The 14,866-nt window shown below is 34.2% G+C and overlaps 1 protein-coding gene across 5 annotated transcripts in view; it reads left to right on the top strand.

Annotated features, from left to right (window-relative positions):
• The window catches only part of MEMO1 (mediator of cell motility 1), a 147,021-nt gene extending 134,276 nt beyond the window's left edge, over positions 1-12,745 (top strand). For 2 of the 5 annotated variants that reach the window (XM_033176114.1, XM_033176115.1), the window contains 2 exons: positions 8,000-8,104; positions 9,775-12,745. In XM_033176114.1, the coding sequence (XP_033032005.1) occupies positions 8,000-8,104; positions 9,775-9,906 (237 nt within the window). In that variant the 3' untranslated portion in view covers positions 9,907-12,745. The remainder of the gene's footprint in view (positions 1-7,999; positions 8,105-9,774) is intronic. The other 3 variants (XM_033176112.1, XM_033176111.1, XM_033176113.1) reach the window with 3 other exon arrangements.
• The last annotated feature ends 2,121 nt before the right edge of the window (positions 12,746-14,866 follow it).

Here is a 14,866-nt window from a genome sequence, read left to right on the forward strand (position 1 = left end):
GGGGCCTTCTGACTACTCTATTTAATTTTGCATCCTACATCCTACCCTTGCAGCATTCTCAGTCCACTGTACCCCATTCCACTTTTTCTTCTAAAAAACTAAATACTTAACTACATTTCTGTCAATCAGGATATTTGTTTTGTTCACTGATGTATACAAAGTGCCTAGAATAGTGATTAGAATATAAGTAGGTGGTCAGTACGTGTTTTTCAAATGAATAAATTAATGGATATAATCTTCCTGTATGCAATTTGAAAACATGACTCTCCTAACTGTAACATGTAAAGGAAATAAAAGGAATTTATAATAAATATGTATTTAAGAATGTAAATGCCCAGGCACAACTAAATTAGAAGGTACAATGAAGTATTCAAATGTTTATGAATAGTATTATTAACGTAAAAACAGCTACAGATACACACTTACACAGGTATGTGTTAGTGACTGAAATTACTAAGTGCAATTGCTAGTGACTTGATTTTCCAAAATGGTGAACAATTCTTAGTAAACTTGTAAACAAAACAAGTACAGTCTTCCCCCACTTTGCATGATAGTTTTATTCCTGGGAAACTCATTGTATATTAAATCAATGCAAAACTTATTTCTGTTTGTATATAAAGTGGAATTAATGTATAGATAATTAAGGCTGTAGGTATTCTGTAGTTTTATGGATGGAGAACAGTCTTTGTGTATGAAACTGTCTTGTGTCAGCATCCCTGGAATCCCACTGAGTCCCAATAGCATCTTCAAATTATTGTGACAGCCAAAAAGCGTGCATCCTTTTCCATTAGGTTCCTTGGATGAACAGCTGTTCATTGACCTTACCCTGCTGTATTTTTATTCTAGGTATTTATTACTGCATGACTTATTATTCATTTGTTGATTTGTCTTGGGGTTATCTCCCTCATTGGATTATATAAGCTTCATGAGAACAGGGACTTTGTCCATTTTTCCATCCCAGTGCCTGTCAGTGGGCACACAATATATACATTTGTTGAATGAATGAGAATGGATGGGGAAGGTGGTGAGAAATGAAGCTTAAAGACTCTAGAACAGCTATCTTGAAGAATCTTAAATAGGGAAGTGGTAAAGTTGGTTTTGTATTTGAATACATCATATGGCTGCAGTGTAGCAAATGGGTTGGAAGGAGGCTGGAGGAGATACATGTAGACCAGTTAGGTAGTCCAGATGAGAAACGATGGTAATTTAAGGTGGGGTGATGGTGGTAGAAGAGAGGGACAGAAATGTATATATTCAGTGTATTTAGGAGACAAATTGATGATGGGACTTGGAGGTGGATTGAGCTTGCAGGGGTCAAGGAAATGTCAAGGATGACTCCTAAATTTTTGGCTATTCTGCTGGTTGGATGGTTACATTATTTATTTAGGCCGTAAGCACAGGAAGAAAGGACCAAAATTTTTTTTGGTGGGGCAGGAAGATCATAAATTCTGTTAGGGATATGTTATGTTTGCTATTGCCTTTAAGACATCTAAGTAGAGATGTCAATCAGGTCGACATTTGGATTTTCATTTTGCCAATTATTTTTGAGTACGTATACATCCTGAGGCGTTGGTGGAGATACAGCAATAAACAAACATGGTTCTTACTGTCATAAAACTTCTAATTGGAGGAGATACATGTTAATTTTAAAAGGTAAGGAAATATGTTAATTAGTTTCAAGTAGTAATGTGTGCAGAAAATACCTAAAACCGTAAATGATGGTAAATGATTGGAGGGCTTGGATTGAGTGGTCTGAGAAAGACTGCCTTGAGGATGAAAATTAAAGTGAGTTCGGAATGATAAGAAAGAGCAAACCAAGTAAAGATCAGAGGGAAGAGCATTTTAGACCGGAGAAGTTGCCAGTGCAAAGACCTTAAGTTCAGAAAGAGGCTGGTGTGTTAGAAGAAAAGGAAAAAGCCAGTGTTGTGGCAGTATGGTGCATAAGAGTAAGAAGAGTGGTGTGTATAAAAGAGGCAGGGAGCTGATAGTATAGGGTAATAATTGAGGGTAAGAACTTCATATAAATACAATAGGAAGTGAGATGATATAATTTGCATTATTTTTAAGGTCACTCTGGTAGTTGTGTGGCAAATGGATTATACAGGAGGGTCAGAAGTAGCAACAATGGGGTTGGGGGTGGTGGCTCACGTCTGTAATCCCAGCAGTTTGGGAGGCTGAGGCAGGCGGATCAGTTGAGGCCAGGAGTTTGAGACCAGCCTAGCCAACATGACACAACCCCCTTTCTCCTAAAAATACAAAAATTAGCCAGGCATGGTGGTGCATGCCTGTAGTCCCAGCTACTCGGGAGGCTGAGGCAGGAGAATCGCTTAAACCTAGTAGGTGGAGGTGAGGTTGGAGTGAGCCGAGATCGCATCACTGCACTCTGGCTCTGGGGCCTCTGTCTCAAAAAAAAAAAAAAAAAAAAAGTAGTAGCAACAATGGGCCATTGGCAGAAGTTCAAGAGAGAGATGATAGTAACTTGGACTGTGGTGATGTTGGTGGAGATAGAATGAAGTGGATGGAGTTCAGATCTTTTCAGAAGTAAGAGTCAAAAGGACTTTGCTAATGGGTTGACTGTTTTGGTTTGGAGCTCAGAGAAGGCTTTCAATCCGACTAGAGATGTAAGTTTGGGAGGTCTCAGTAGATCATTAAAGCCAGGACAGAGATGAGATTGCTTACTATAGTAATCATTAACCCTGTCATTGCAACAGAACTCAGTTGTGGAACTTTGTTGAAATTTGCTGAGACCCTGTCTCAAATATTGAAAAATTCTGAATAAATATTGAGTATTTGCTTCATATTAATATGCTTGAATTTAATATTTGATTTTAACATTTGGACTTGGAGTATATTTCTGTGGTCCATTTGTTGAGATATTTTTATTTATATTTAGAATTTTTAAATGGCTCATAAGTGTTCTATTTTATTAGCATACTGTTGATTCAAATTCCAAGTCAATTCTAGGAGTTAAAATACATGGGTCAAAATAATAAGAATGGTTAGCTCTAGATGTAACTTAGGTGTGTTTATATTACATGTATATATATGTACACTTGCTGTTAGGCAGACTTAAATAATGTATTGTCTTAATTGATTAATCAGATGGTGAATGTACTTTGGCATATTTCTTTTCTAAGAGATTATTTTATATTACAAATAATTTAATTCGTTTGAGAACCAATATCTTAGTTTTCATATGTGATCTTTTTGGACAAAATGTACTTGGATGGTTCTCTGCATAAGCATTATAAAAATGTTAACAATTTTGAATTGCAGTAATAAGTATACATTTTGAAAGTTTGATAGAGTAAAAAGAAACTAAGTATAAAATTTTAGATTACATCTGTTCAAAATTAGCATGTTAATTAAGTTTTGGTCCTTTTTAACTGAAAACTGTTACCAAATATAGTTATTACAAGGCTACAAAATAAAACCATTTCTAAGTTGCAAAAGAAAAATAGCTATTCTTCTTATTGCACAGTGTTTATATATCTAGCACTTGAATATCTTAGAAATTAATTATGTGAAAAAACACAAAATATAGAATGAACTACCAAATGTAGTTGGGAAAAATTATGTAACTGTAGCATAGGATATCTAAACTCTGAAAGTCTTGTAATTTTTTTGGCTATAGACCAATTTCTTTGGTAATTAGTGCTTTGCAATGTCAATAATTACTGTGACTAAAGCAGAACCTATTTGGAGATATTGATCTTGTAAACTTTACTTACTTGAAATATTAGTCATAGTTATTCTATGAGATGGTCATAGGTTATCATTTTTATTATACTACTTTTTTGGGTGTAGACCAGTGTTTCATTATGGACACTGGCAAATTATGATTCGGCAAGGATAATCTGAAAATGTCATTGTATTCATCTGTTATAACTTCTTTTTCTTTTAAATTTATCATTTACTTCATTTAATTTGAACATGAACTACTTTTCTTCCTTCCTACTATTTTAAAAGTGAAAATTGTTCCTTTGTCACCTCATACTTCTTTCTCTTGAACCTAAGCCAGTAGCTTCTTAGTAAGTTTTATAACATCGCTTGTAAGATAGCCATTTATTAGTACATTACTTAGCAGTGCTATTTTTAAGGTGCGTTTTTTTCCATAAAACTTTCACTGTTAACGATTTTCTCTTGATGCCTCTTAAAGAAACTAGAATATTTCCTTTTCCTACCCCACGTCACTAAATGTGTACTTATCTGCAAATATAAATGTATATCCTTTGAACTATAAACCCACAATTTCTAATGATTTGATAATGTGCTGTTAATTATGTGGTTGGAATGATTCTAGTTTTTATTTCTTAAGTGCCTCTAAAAGTTTTGCTACTCCTTTGCATTTATTACTTTTGGGAGAGATTTACTTCTGGGTGATAATTTTTAGATTGTCATTTTATTAAATCTAGGCAAACTTTTTTAAAGAGGGAAGATAATTTGTTGTCTTATCAGAGTCCTGAATTTGAGCTTTGTCAGTTAATACTGCCTATTTAGTTTAGGGTTGCCACTTGGAATTTGACATCACAAACATTCACCGATTACTTGAAGAGTCAACACAGTGATAGATTGGTTCACTCCTTAAATTTAGGGAGTTCGCTTTCAATTTGTGGATTTCTTTCTGAAACTTAAATTCCTCAGAAACCTGTATCCTTAATGGATGGGCTTTTGGTGTTTATAATGTCTGCCTTGCCTTAGAGCATCTTAGAGCTGAATGAATAGTATAGTGACCCATTTCACTCCTCCGCATTAGGTCAAGTTTATGTGAACAATCAAATTTTCACTATCCTAGGCCTTAGGAAGCTCTCGTTGCCTAGACTTTAGACTCACTGATCATATCTTCTACTATTTCAAGAAATAAAACAGTTAATTCAGCATAATTGGGGAAGGATATTCTTTTTCATCTTCTTGGACTTTTGCCACCAACATTGAACTAGCATTTCTGTCTTTTGGGAATTTTCCTAATAGTAATCTCACAGCTGTTAACATAAAAACATAGGTATATCTAAAAGTGTATTCGCCAGTATTCTGTATTAGTTAATAATGTTCCATTTCTAAATTTTATCATTATTGCTTTTGTTTGCCTACTTCATGAATTTTTCAATTAGAGGTTCACCTATGAGAAAAGCCTTAGTTTTCCTCTCTGTCTTTCCTTATAAAGAGACATACCTCTTAAACCAACACTTGTGTCAGCTAATTAAGTATAATTGAATTAATTTTTGCACTAGTAGGTTTATAGCACACTTTAAATAATTAAAATTTTTGCACATTTAATTTCTTAACTCCTATCATATCAATTTTTATTTTCTCTCTTGTAATTTAATCAGTATAGCTTCATTTTTAACTCTTTACTTACTAGTATCTTTTCTGCATTTAGTCTCCTGTTTTTCTATGTTAGGTTTTCTTGACCAGTTACTTTGAATTCTTTGTCTTCTGAAATGTGATCATTAGTTTTCTTCTGTTTAAATTCATATCAGTTAAATGTGATGTTTGTTCTGAATATGCTTTGAGATTTTAATATTAAAATGTACATTAGAATCTCGGTGTCACATTATTTATTAATAAGTGATTTATATTTAAGGTAAGCTGTCCTAGATAGACTTCATTCCGGAGCATTAAAAGTTCACCTACAATATGTATGCAAGTTGTAGCTATGTAAGTGTTCAAAGAATTGTTAGTATAGTCTTGTTATACTCTAATACATCAGAATAGTCAGTGAGAAAGAGTCTGCAATTAGAAATTTAGAACCAGGACTTTTGGCTGTTTTGGGCCTCTGTTCATTTAGCTCTAGGGGAGTTATATCTTGATCATCCATTATTTATGGAAGAGATTTATAATTCCATCTCTGCATTACTGCCATCCATTCTTGGGTTAGAAATGTACTGTAATGTTTTGGCATCAGAATTATGATATTATTTATATTACGTTTAACTTTGTGTGTGTGTGTATGTGTATGTGTGTTTGTTTGTTTTTTGAGACAGAGTCTTGCTGTGTCCCCCAGGCTGGAGTGCAGTGGCACAATCTCGGGTCCCTGCAACCTCTGCTTCCCAGGTTCAAGCCATTATCCTGTCTCAGACTCCCAAGTAGCTGGGATTATAGGCGTGTGCCACCACGACTGGCTAATTTTTGTATTTTTAGTGGAAATGGGGTTTCACCATGTTGGCCAGGCTGGTCTCAAACTCCTGAACTCAGGTGACCCACCCGCCTCAGCCTCCCAAAGTGCTGGGATTATAGGCATGAGCCACCTCATGCCTGGCCCATCTTAGGTTTAACTTTTAAGTTTGTATTTCTCTGAGCTTATATACCAAGTGTCAGTGGAGAGTGTTGACCTGGAAGCACCGTGGTTGGCAGGAAACAACCAACTTAGCATTACAAACTGGTTGTGGACCAATCCGAGAGTGGCTAATTGATGTGCAAGCAATTCAAAGTTGATTGCACATGTATATGTCTATGTTTCAGAGATATAGATATATATATGGAATATTGATAATGTTTGTGAAGGAGTTGAATATTCTGAAGGAAAGTTTTTTTATAGAATTAAATTTTGATGCTGCCACTATAAAATTTCTGTGTTACCCACTAATTATCATTTTCCAGATGACTTTTGGTTTTAACGGATGTTTATCTGATTACTCTTGGTGCTTTTACACTGTATATGTTTTTTTAAAATGTGAAATAAAAACAAAAACACAAAATAACCAGTTAAGTCCCTAAACCACCATTTAGGTTTCTCCCAGAGAGTATGAATCCAGTTTATTTAATAGAAAGTGTTTTAACTGAGTAAGAAAATAATATAATTGATGTATGTATAATCAGCTAGAATCAATGATTTATTTCCCCGACTTGGTGAGTTAAAGTTGCTATATATTAATGAGTTGTAAATACATTATTTGAATGTATTTGGAGATTGTAGAATTTAGTATAAATTAATGTTCAAGTCATAGTGGTTGTTTTTACAATAGTCTGACAAATTTTATTCTGTATTAAGATGTTGAAAACAAGGCATTCTAGCTTAAAGAATAAAGAGATAAAAAGCTTTCCTTTATTGTTAATCTGGTTCATAAGAGATCTGTGTTGTAGGCTGGGTGCGGTGACTCATGCCTGTAATCCAAGCACTTTGGGAGGCCGAGGTGGGCGGATCCCTTGAGGTCAGGAGTTCAAGACCAGCCTGGCCAACATGGTGAAACCCAGCCTCTACTAAAAATACAAAAATTAGCTGGGTGTGGCAGTGTGTGCCTGTAATCCCAGCTACTTGGGAGGCTGAGGCAGGAAAATCGCTTGAACCCAGGAGGCAGAGGTTGCAGTGAGCTGAGATCCCACCACTGCACTCCAGCCTGGGTGATAGAGCAAGACTACAGCTCAAAAAAAAAAAAAAAAAAAAATCTGTGTTGCTTAAGCCTGCCTTTATTATGAGCTTTAAATTAATTAAAATATGTTAACTTTTTTCTTAATTTGTGGTTTTTTTTTCCCCACAAACCCAGATTATTTAATGCTGGTGATTTAAAATACCTTACATGGTTGATATTTAAGTATATGTTGTGGCAACAGTTCAATTACAATTAACTCTTGATTTTTAATGCCAATAACAGGAAGAATATAACGGATACGGAGAAAATAGCCACAAAGTAAATTAAATTTTAGGTTTCATATACAAATTTTCACAGCAGATTTACTTGTGTGTTTTCTTTCTGTGGAAGAAAGATATTATGAAATGTTTGAGGATTGTCAGCTGAATGACAACTGATTAAAGTAGTATAGAAACATACCTGGGGTTTGGAGAAAATAAACTGGGGATTAAAAGTTTTCTGTTAGTAGAGAGTTGATAGCTTTGGTGAATGAGTTTGATGTTTCACAAGGTTTATTTAATCTATTTTCTTTGTGTCTCCCTGATTGAAGAATTATGTTTAAGTAACAGTTTTAAAATATAATTAGGAAATAATAAATATTGTCCTTTTTCTTTTATTTTTTTCTTCCTCTTTTTTTTTCTTTTTTTTAGGGTATGAGTATTATAGAACAATTAGACCCTGTATCTTTTAGCAATTACTTGAAGAAATACCATAATACTATATGTGGAAGACATCCCATTGGGGTGTTATTAAATGTAAGTATCTTTAGGAAGCCTTGACTTTTAACATTTGGTCATATAATATTCCAAAATATCTCATTATCATTGTGATACAATGGCATCATTGGTTTTATGTGCCTATGGTCAAGTTTCTTTTTAGTATCTTTAATATAATTTGGAGTTCCATTGCTTTTGGTTACTTGAATCAAGTTATTTATCATTGGAATACAGTTCCATACTTTCTGTTAAATACAGAAAGTTATTTAGAATAGAGACCCACATTTTCTCTTGACTCTTAGTTCCAATATGCTCTTTATAAATACAAACCAACATGACCTTTTAAGAGATATATGGTCTTACTACTTTTTTGGTTTTATTTAGTGGTCTAGACTCAATAAAAAATAAATGGAAGATTCTGCTCTTAAACTTAAGATGTTCATAATGTGATAAAGCAAGACATGATGTGTGTTATTCTCATTAAAACAAAAACAACGCTTACTTCAGTTAAGGAACGATAAGAGTCAGAAATTTTGGTTAGCTGGATTTTAGAAAGAGAAATAGTGTTATTTTTTTCTTCTAATTAGGAAAACTACTAATTTTCATTCAAGAAGAATGAAAATATGACATTCATTAAGAAAGAAGAAAGTGTATACTCAGGATTGGGAGAGGAAGTAACAATGGGCTCATTTGGAGAGGCAGGGAAATAATGGAGAAGATAATATAGTCCAGAATAGACTAAGGTAGGACCTTAAGTCCAGTATTATTTTAATGTGATTTGAAAGGTAATATATAGTGAGTTTTTAGGAAGGGTTTTTCTTCTAAACTTAAACTTTTTCAAAGAAAAGCTTTTCAACTTAAACTAATTTTTGAAATTGAAGCTAGAATAAACTGTACTAATTTCCTAAAATCTTAATTGAATCAAATAAAATTTTTATTATAAAGTAAATGCTGAACCAATCTACAATTAAAGTAAAAATCCTAGCATATACTTTTTAGATCTGGATTTTAATTTATATACATTTCAAATTTAGTCAAAGTCAGATAAAGACTCTGATGTCTTAAGACAGAAGTGGCCAGGGATTTGGTTTATACAGTGAAGAGAATATATTTAAAAAGTTAAAAAGAGTTTAAAAAATGGCCTTATTGGCTGGGCGCGGTGGCTCAAGCCTGTTATCCCAGCACTTTGGGAAGCCGAGACGGGCGGATCACGAGGTCAGGAGATCGAGACCATCCTGGCTAACACGGTGAAACCCCGTCTCTACTAAAAAATACAAAAAACTAGCCGGGCGATTGGCGGGCGCCTGTAGTCCCAGCTACGTGGGAGGCTGAGGCAGGAGAATGGCGTAAACCCAGGAGGCGGAGCTTGCAGTGAGCTGAGATCCGGCCACTGCACTCCAGCCTGGGCGCGAGACTCCGTCTCAAAAAAAAAAAAAAAATGGCCTTATTACAGGGAGAGGGAGGATAAATGATGACAGATGCTTAATTATCAAGAAACAAGATTAGAAGTTATTTGAGAGAATGATAAGGAATTCTTTTTTTTTTTTTTTTCTATTTTAATATGATGCAACAAGAGAAATTCAAGAAATAAAAGAGCAAAAGAGATATCTAGGCTTCAGCTGTGAAGTGGACAAAGTCAAACCACAAACACATTGAGTGCCCACTTTTTTATGTGATGTGTGTCCTAACTAAATTTTTCTTTTTTCTAGGCTATCACAGAGCTCCAGAAGAATGGAATGAATATGAGCTTTTCCTTTTTGAATTATGCCCAGTCAAGCCAGTGTAGAAACTGGCAAGACAGTTCAGTGAGTTATGCAGCTGGAGCACTCACGGTCCACTGAAGCTCTGAATCCTCAGGGATGCCACCTGCACATTCTCATACTCTGTCCGGGGTCCCAGCCTAGCCTTTACCAAGATACTGGTCCTGGTTTGGGGGGATTCTGAAACCTCAAACTAATAGAACTTTCTTCTCTTTTTTTCTAGTAGGTGTAGTCCTTCCTTAATTTCAACTCATTAAAAAATGCTTTATAGTTTAGGGCAGTGGAAGGAAGGCTGGCATCAAAATATTTTCATCAAAAAAGATGACAATGTAAAGGCTCAGTTGTGGCAGACAGTTTTTTGAAAGTAACTTGTAAAGCATTTACCATATCCTAAATTTGCACTCTTTGCAGACTTGTGCACATATATTCCGCTTTCAGAATAGTTTTGCAAATTGTACACAAACAAACAAAAAGGTGGAAGCTTTTTAATAAAGAAATTGCATTTATAAATGATCTGTATTAGAATATAATAAATCTCCAGTTATAGTCAATTACTACCCATGTTGTACAACAGATACCTTCTATTTTAGTTGCTAATAAAGGGCTACACAACTCAAAATAGTCTGATTTAAACTTATTGCTCTGTGGTATATATGAAAATTGTTTTTTATTAATTCCATCTCAGAATTTTTGTTAAAAATGGTAAACCTCAGCTCTTATGTAAAAATATATTAGGATGTATTTTATATTTTATATATTTATATGATTTTTTAAAAATCAGAAATTAGAATCATATAATCTTAAAGTTAACTTTTTAAATTACATGCAGTTTGCCTTTTTGTCTGTGACATCCCTTTGTGTCATTACTATATTGTAACAGAATATATATTCAAGATTGGTAAAAGGACGTAGATGCAATCCTTGACTTCAAAGATCATGTTTGATAGTCTGCAAATGAGGAAACATTGAAGAGTGTTCTTAGTGTTTTTCAAATCATTGCAGACCATACACTGCTGTGCTTTTTTAATGCTTTAAGCAGTTTGACTCTTTTACTTGAATTTTTAGCAAGAGATCATTAACATCATCAACAACAACAAGCCACTGGATTTTCTTATGGTTACACAATTTTTTTGTCACGATTTTTGGTGCGGCTCTTCCAACTAAAATAATGGTATGGTGTTGTATTACTTTCTTTCTTTAGCATAGACCAATTCTAGTCACTTTGGCCAAAAAAAAAAAAAAAGATATAATTCACTTAATAATTCAGTCACCATGTATGTGCTGCATTATTCCTATTTTAACCTAACACTGAGTGTCTACATTATATTAGTGAAAGTGTTTATATCTCCAGTGTTATGCCAGAGTAGCACAATTTTTAGATGCCTTGCACCAATTTTATTTAAAGATTTACGTTTCTTATTTATTGAATATCAACTTTCTATGCTCGAATGAAATAAAATAATGTTACCTTTTAGATTCAAAGTTGCCCACCTATGTATGTGTGGAAAGTATACTCTTACACATTAGTGATTTATTTTCCATAATTTAGATATACTTTTGAGTACGATTAATATTTATTTCTTGTTTAATATGAACTATAAAAATTTTAAAATTGACAACAGTACATTTTTAAAATAATGTTTTCTGAGTATAAGACTAATACATGATTATTATAAAAAATTTGAAAAATACTGAAAAGTTATAAAGAAGAGAAAAAATTATCTGCAATCTCACCACCCAGAGATAACCCTGTTAATATTTTTCTGTATTTCCTTTCAGTCTTTGTCTATGCTATTTCTATGTATGAGTGTGTGTACATGTGTTTGTGTGTGTGTGTAATAACAAACTTGAGATTATACTGACCATATAGTTATGTACCCTGTTTTTTATAACCTAACTTCATAAGTATTTACTCATGTCTTTGAAAATGTGACTTTTAAAAATGGCTGCCTGATATTCTATTGTATGAATATGCCACAATTTACTTCTCTCTTTGGATATTAGGTTGGTCTAATCTTTCACCATTATAAATAATAGTGAGATAGACATCCTTGTTTGTAAAATTTGATCTCTATATTAGGCTCTTTCTTTATGATATACTCATGTAAATGGAGTAAGTGGTTTAGACAGTGAGAACTTTTTAGGCTCTTCAAAATTTTCCAAATTACCCTTTAGAAAGATTGTGCTAAATTAACAATATATGAGTACCCATCATTCTGCCCCTTCAGTATCATTATTTTTTGTTGATCTTTGACATTTGGTTAACATAACAACATAATCGGTTGTTTCTTTGATCATTCTGATAAGACTGGCTTTACAGTTAATCATTTTTGTCTTTCTATAATTTTATAGTTGATTGATTTTTAAAAAGACAAGAGGGTTGCCTAAGTTGGGTGGACTATAGTACAAGTATGGTTCTTGCACTTTTAAAACTCTAGAAGCTGGACACGATGGTATGCACCTGTAGTCCCAGCTACTTCGAGCGTGCAGGCAGGAGGATCACTTGACAGTTTGAGACCAGCCTGGGCAATGTGGTGAGCCCCTCAAAACCCTCTAAGCAAACAAATCTGCAGAATATTTCAGCATCACTCTACGCTTTCCTAGAATATCAGCATACCTGGTCATGAGGTAGAAAGAGTTCCAAACTGATGATTGAGTGTTGGATTCTAGTTCTGTTTCTGGCCACTAATTAGTTCTTTGAACTTAAGTGTTTCATGTCATATTGAAACTTTCTCATTTGTATAATGTGGAGGGATCTCAAGTGCTTTCTAGTTTCAAAGTACTTTGATATTGTGACTTTATTTTTTAGAGGTTCCAGTGTCATTTATTTTTAATAGCTACATGAATAATGTAGAGATACTATCTTTTGATTTCAACTTCACACAGATGGAAACGAAAATCTTGTTATTTAACACAAAAGGAAATTTAATTTACATTATTTAATGCAGTTAATATTACCTAAAATGTTGAACTTAAGCTTTTCTACTTTAAGTGCCTTTAAAATTTTGTATTTGGAATCTAAAATATAAAGGAAATTCTTACGTAGCTCTATACAGTTGCTTCTTTATTATATAGTTTTGAGTGTTTTGTAGCAACTTTTTTTTTTTTACCTTAGATTGCACAGAGCAACATATTCATGGATTCTTCACTATTCTGCTAGTAAATCCTTGAGAAATGTATGTTAAAGATTAGCTCACTGAGCAGGTAAGTAAGTGCTCTGTCTTGGGTGGGCAACAAATCTTCATACAGAGTAGGATAAAGGACTTCAGATATACCGATATTTGTGTTTAGATATTCCCATTTGGATGACTGGTGTTCTGAGCTAGTAAATGGTTATTGTTACATATCTTAAATATTGCTTTGGTAGCAAATAGTTTATTCCCTGAGATTATAGGTTGGTAAATGTTTCTGTAAAAGACCAGATAGTAAATATTTTGGGCTTTACAGGCCATATAGTCTGTCCTAACTATTTTCCTCTGCAATTGTAGCACAAAAGCCACCATAGACAAATGTGTAATCAAATGAATGTGAATATGTTCTAATAAAAGTTTATTTACACAAAGATGGTGAGCTGGATTTGGCCTGTGGGCCATAATTTGCTGTCTCCTGTCATAGATGGTGTCGTTTGTAGTTCAAAAGTTGGCAAATAATCTAAACTGCAAAAAGTGGTGGTAAGTTTCTGCCATCACAATCCTCTCTTAATTTGATGTAGTCAGATTGACTGGGTTGGAGTGTTATTTAGGATCATAAAGGTAAGTGGGAGATGGGTATGGGAAACTAAGAAGTCTTGGAAATTAGTGTTAAATAACTTTGAAGCCCTTTTATTTGCTGGAACCCATTGAGAGGTTTACTTTGCTGCAATAAACTAATTAAAAAAGTGATCAGTGGAGCTTGTGATTGGTTGTTGCAAATTATTTAAATTATTCTAAGTGCTTGGCTACCTAGATGATAGCAGAAGCTAGATCAGATGAACCTCTTTACCTGAGTATTTTAGGACACTAGACCAACATTTTTAAAAAGGATTGTGAAATATAAAACTTAATTTTGCCATGTAAGGACTTTTGAAAAGACAACTACCATCTTCCATTACCTGTTTATTTTAAAGGTGACTCCCAATATTTAGGAAGGACTTAAACTCAGAGTAATAGAGTAATTTAACTTGAATAACTTTAAGTTGATGAAAAAATTACTACACTGGTATTTTCTCATTTACTCTGCATCATTGAAAAATTTATCAAGTGTTAGTACCTGGATTGGCATTTGGGAAGTGCTATAATACAGTTGTTGAAAGACCTAGTGTACTTACAAAGCTGATATTGATTAGTAGATTAATAAGCCACATGTACACTGTTACTGAGATTTAAGACTTTTTTATTGTGTTAAATTGTAAGTGCCATGTATTAAAGGGGACACAAAGAACTATAGTGTCTATAAGGAATGATAAAAGCCTTCAGTAGTCTAGAGAGTAAGATGTGGTTGAAGAAATTGGTGAGTCTTATTTTGGAGAAGGTAAGTTTAAAGAATAGGGAGTTTTCTTCAGATTGAGTGACCTTCATGTATGAGAAAGAATAGTATTCTGTGTTGTTCTAGGTAGCAAAACTGTAAGAAATGGGAGCTTCTGATTTTACATTGGCTGTTCTCTAATGAGAATTCCTTCCTTCCTTCCCTCCTTTCTTTTTTCCTTTTCCTTCCTCCCTTTCCCCTCCCCTCCGTCTTTTTCCCAGTCTCTCCCCCCAGTCTCGCTCTGTTGCCCAGGCTGGAGTGCAGTGGCATGATCTCTGCTCACTGCAACCTCTGCCTCCCAGGTTCAAGCAATTCTCCTGCCTCAGCCTCCTGAGTAGCTGGGATTACAGGCGCCCACCACCATACCTGACTAATTTTTGTATTTTTAGTAGAGATGGGCTTTCGCCACATTGGCCAGGCTGGTCTCGAAATCCTGACCTCAAGTGATCCACCCGCCTCGGCCTCCCAAAGTACCATTATTACAAGTGTGAGCCACTGCGCCCAGCCTCTTTCTTTCTTTCCTCCTTTTTTCTTCTCT

This window comes from Trachypithecus francoisi, unplaced genomic scaffold (assembly GCF_009764315.1).
Source record: "Trachypithecus francoisi isolate TF-2019V2 unplaced genomic scaffold, Tfra_2.0 Lachesis_group17, whole genome shotgun sequence".
NCBI classification, from domain to species: domain Eukaryota; kingdom Metazoa; phylum Chordata; class Mammalia; order Primates; family Cercopithecidae; genus Trachypithecus; species Trachypithecus francoisi.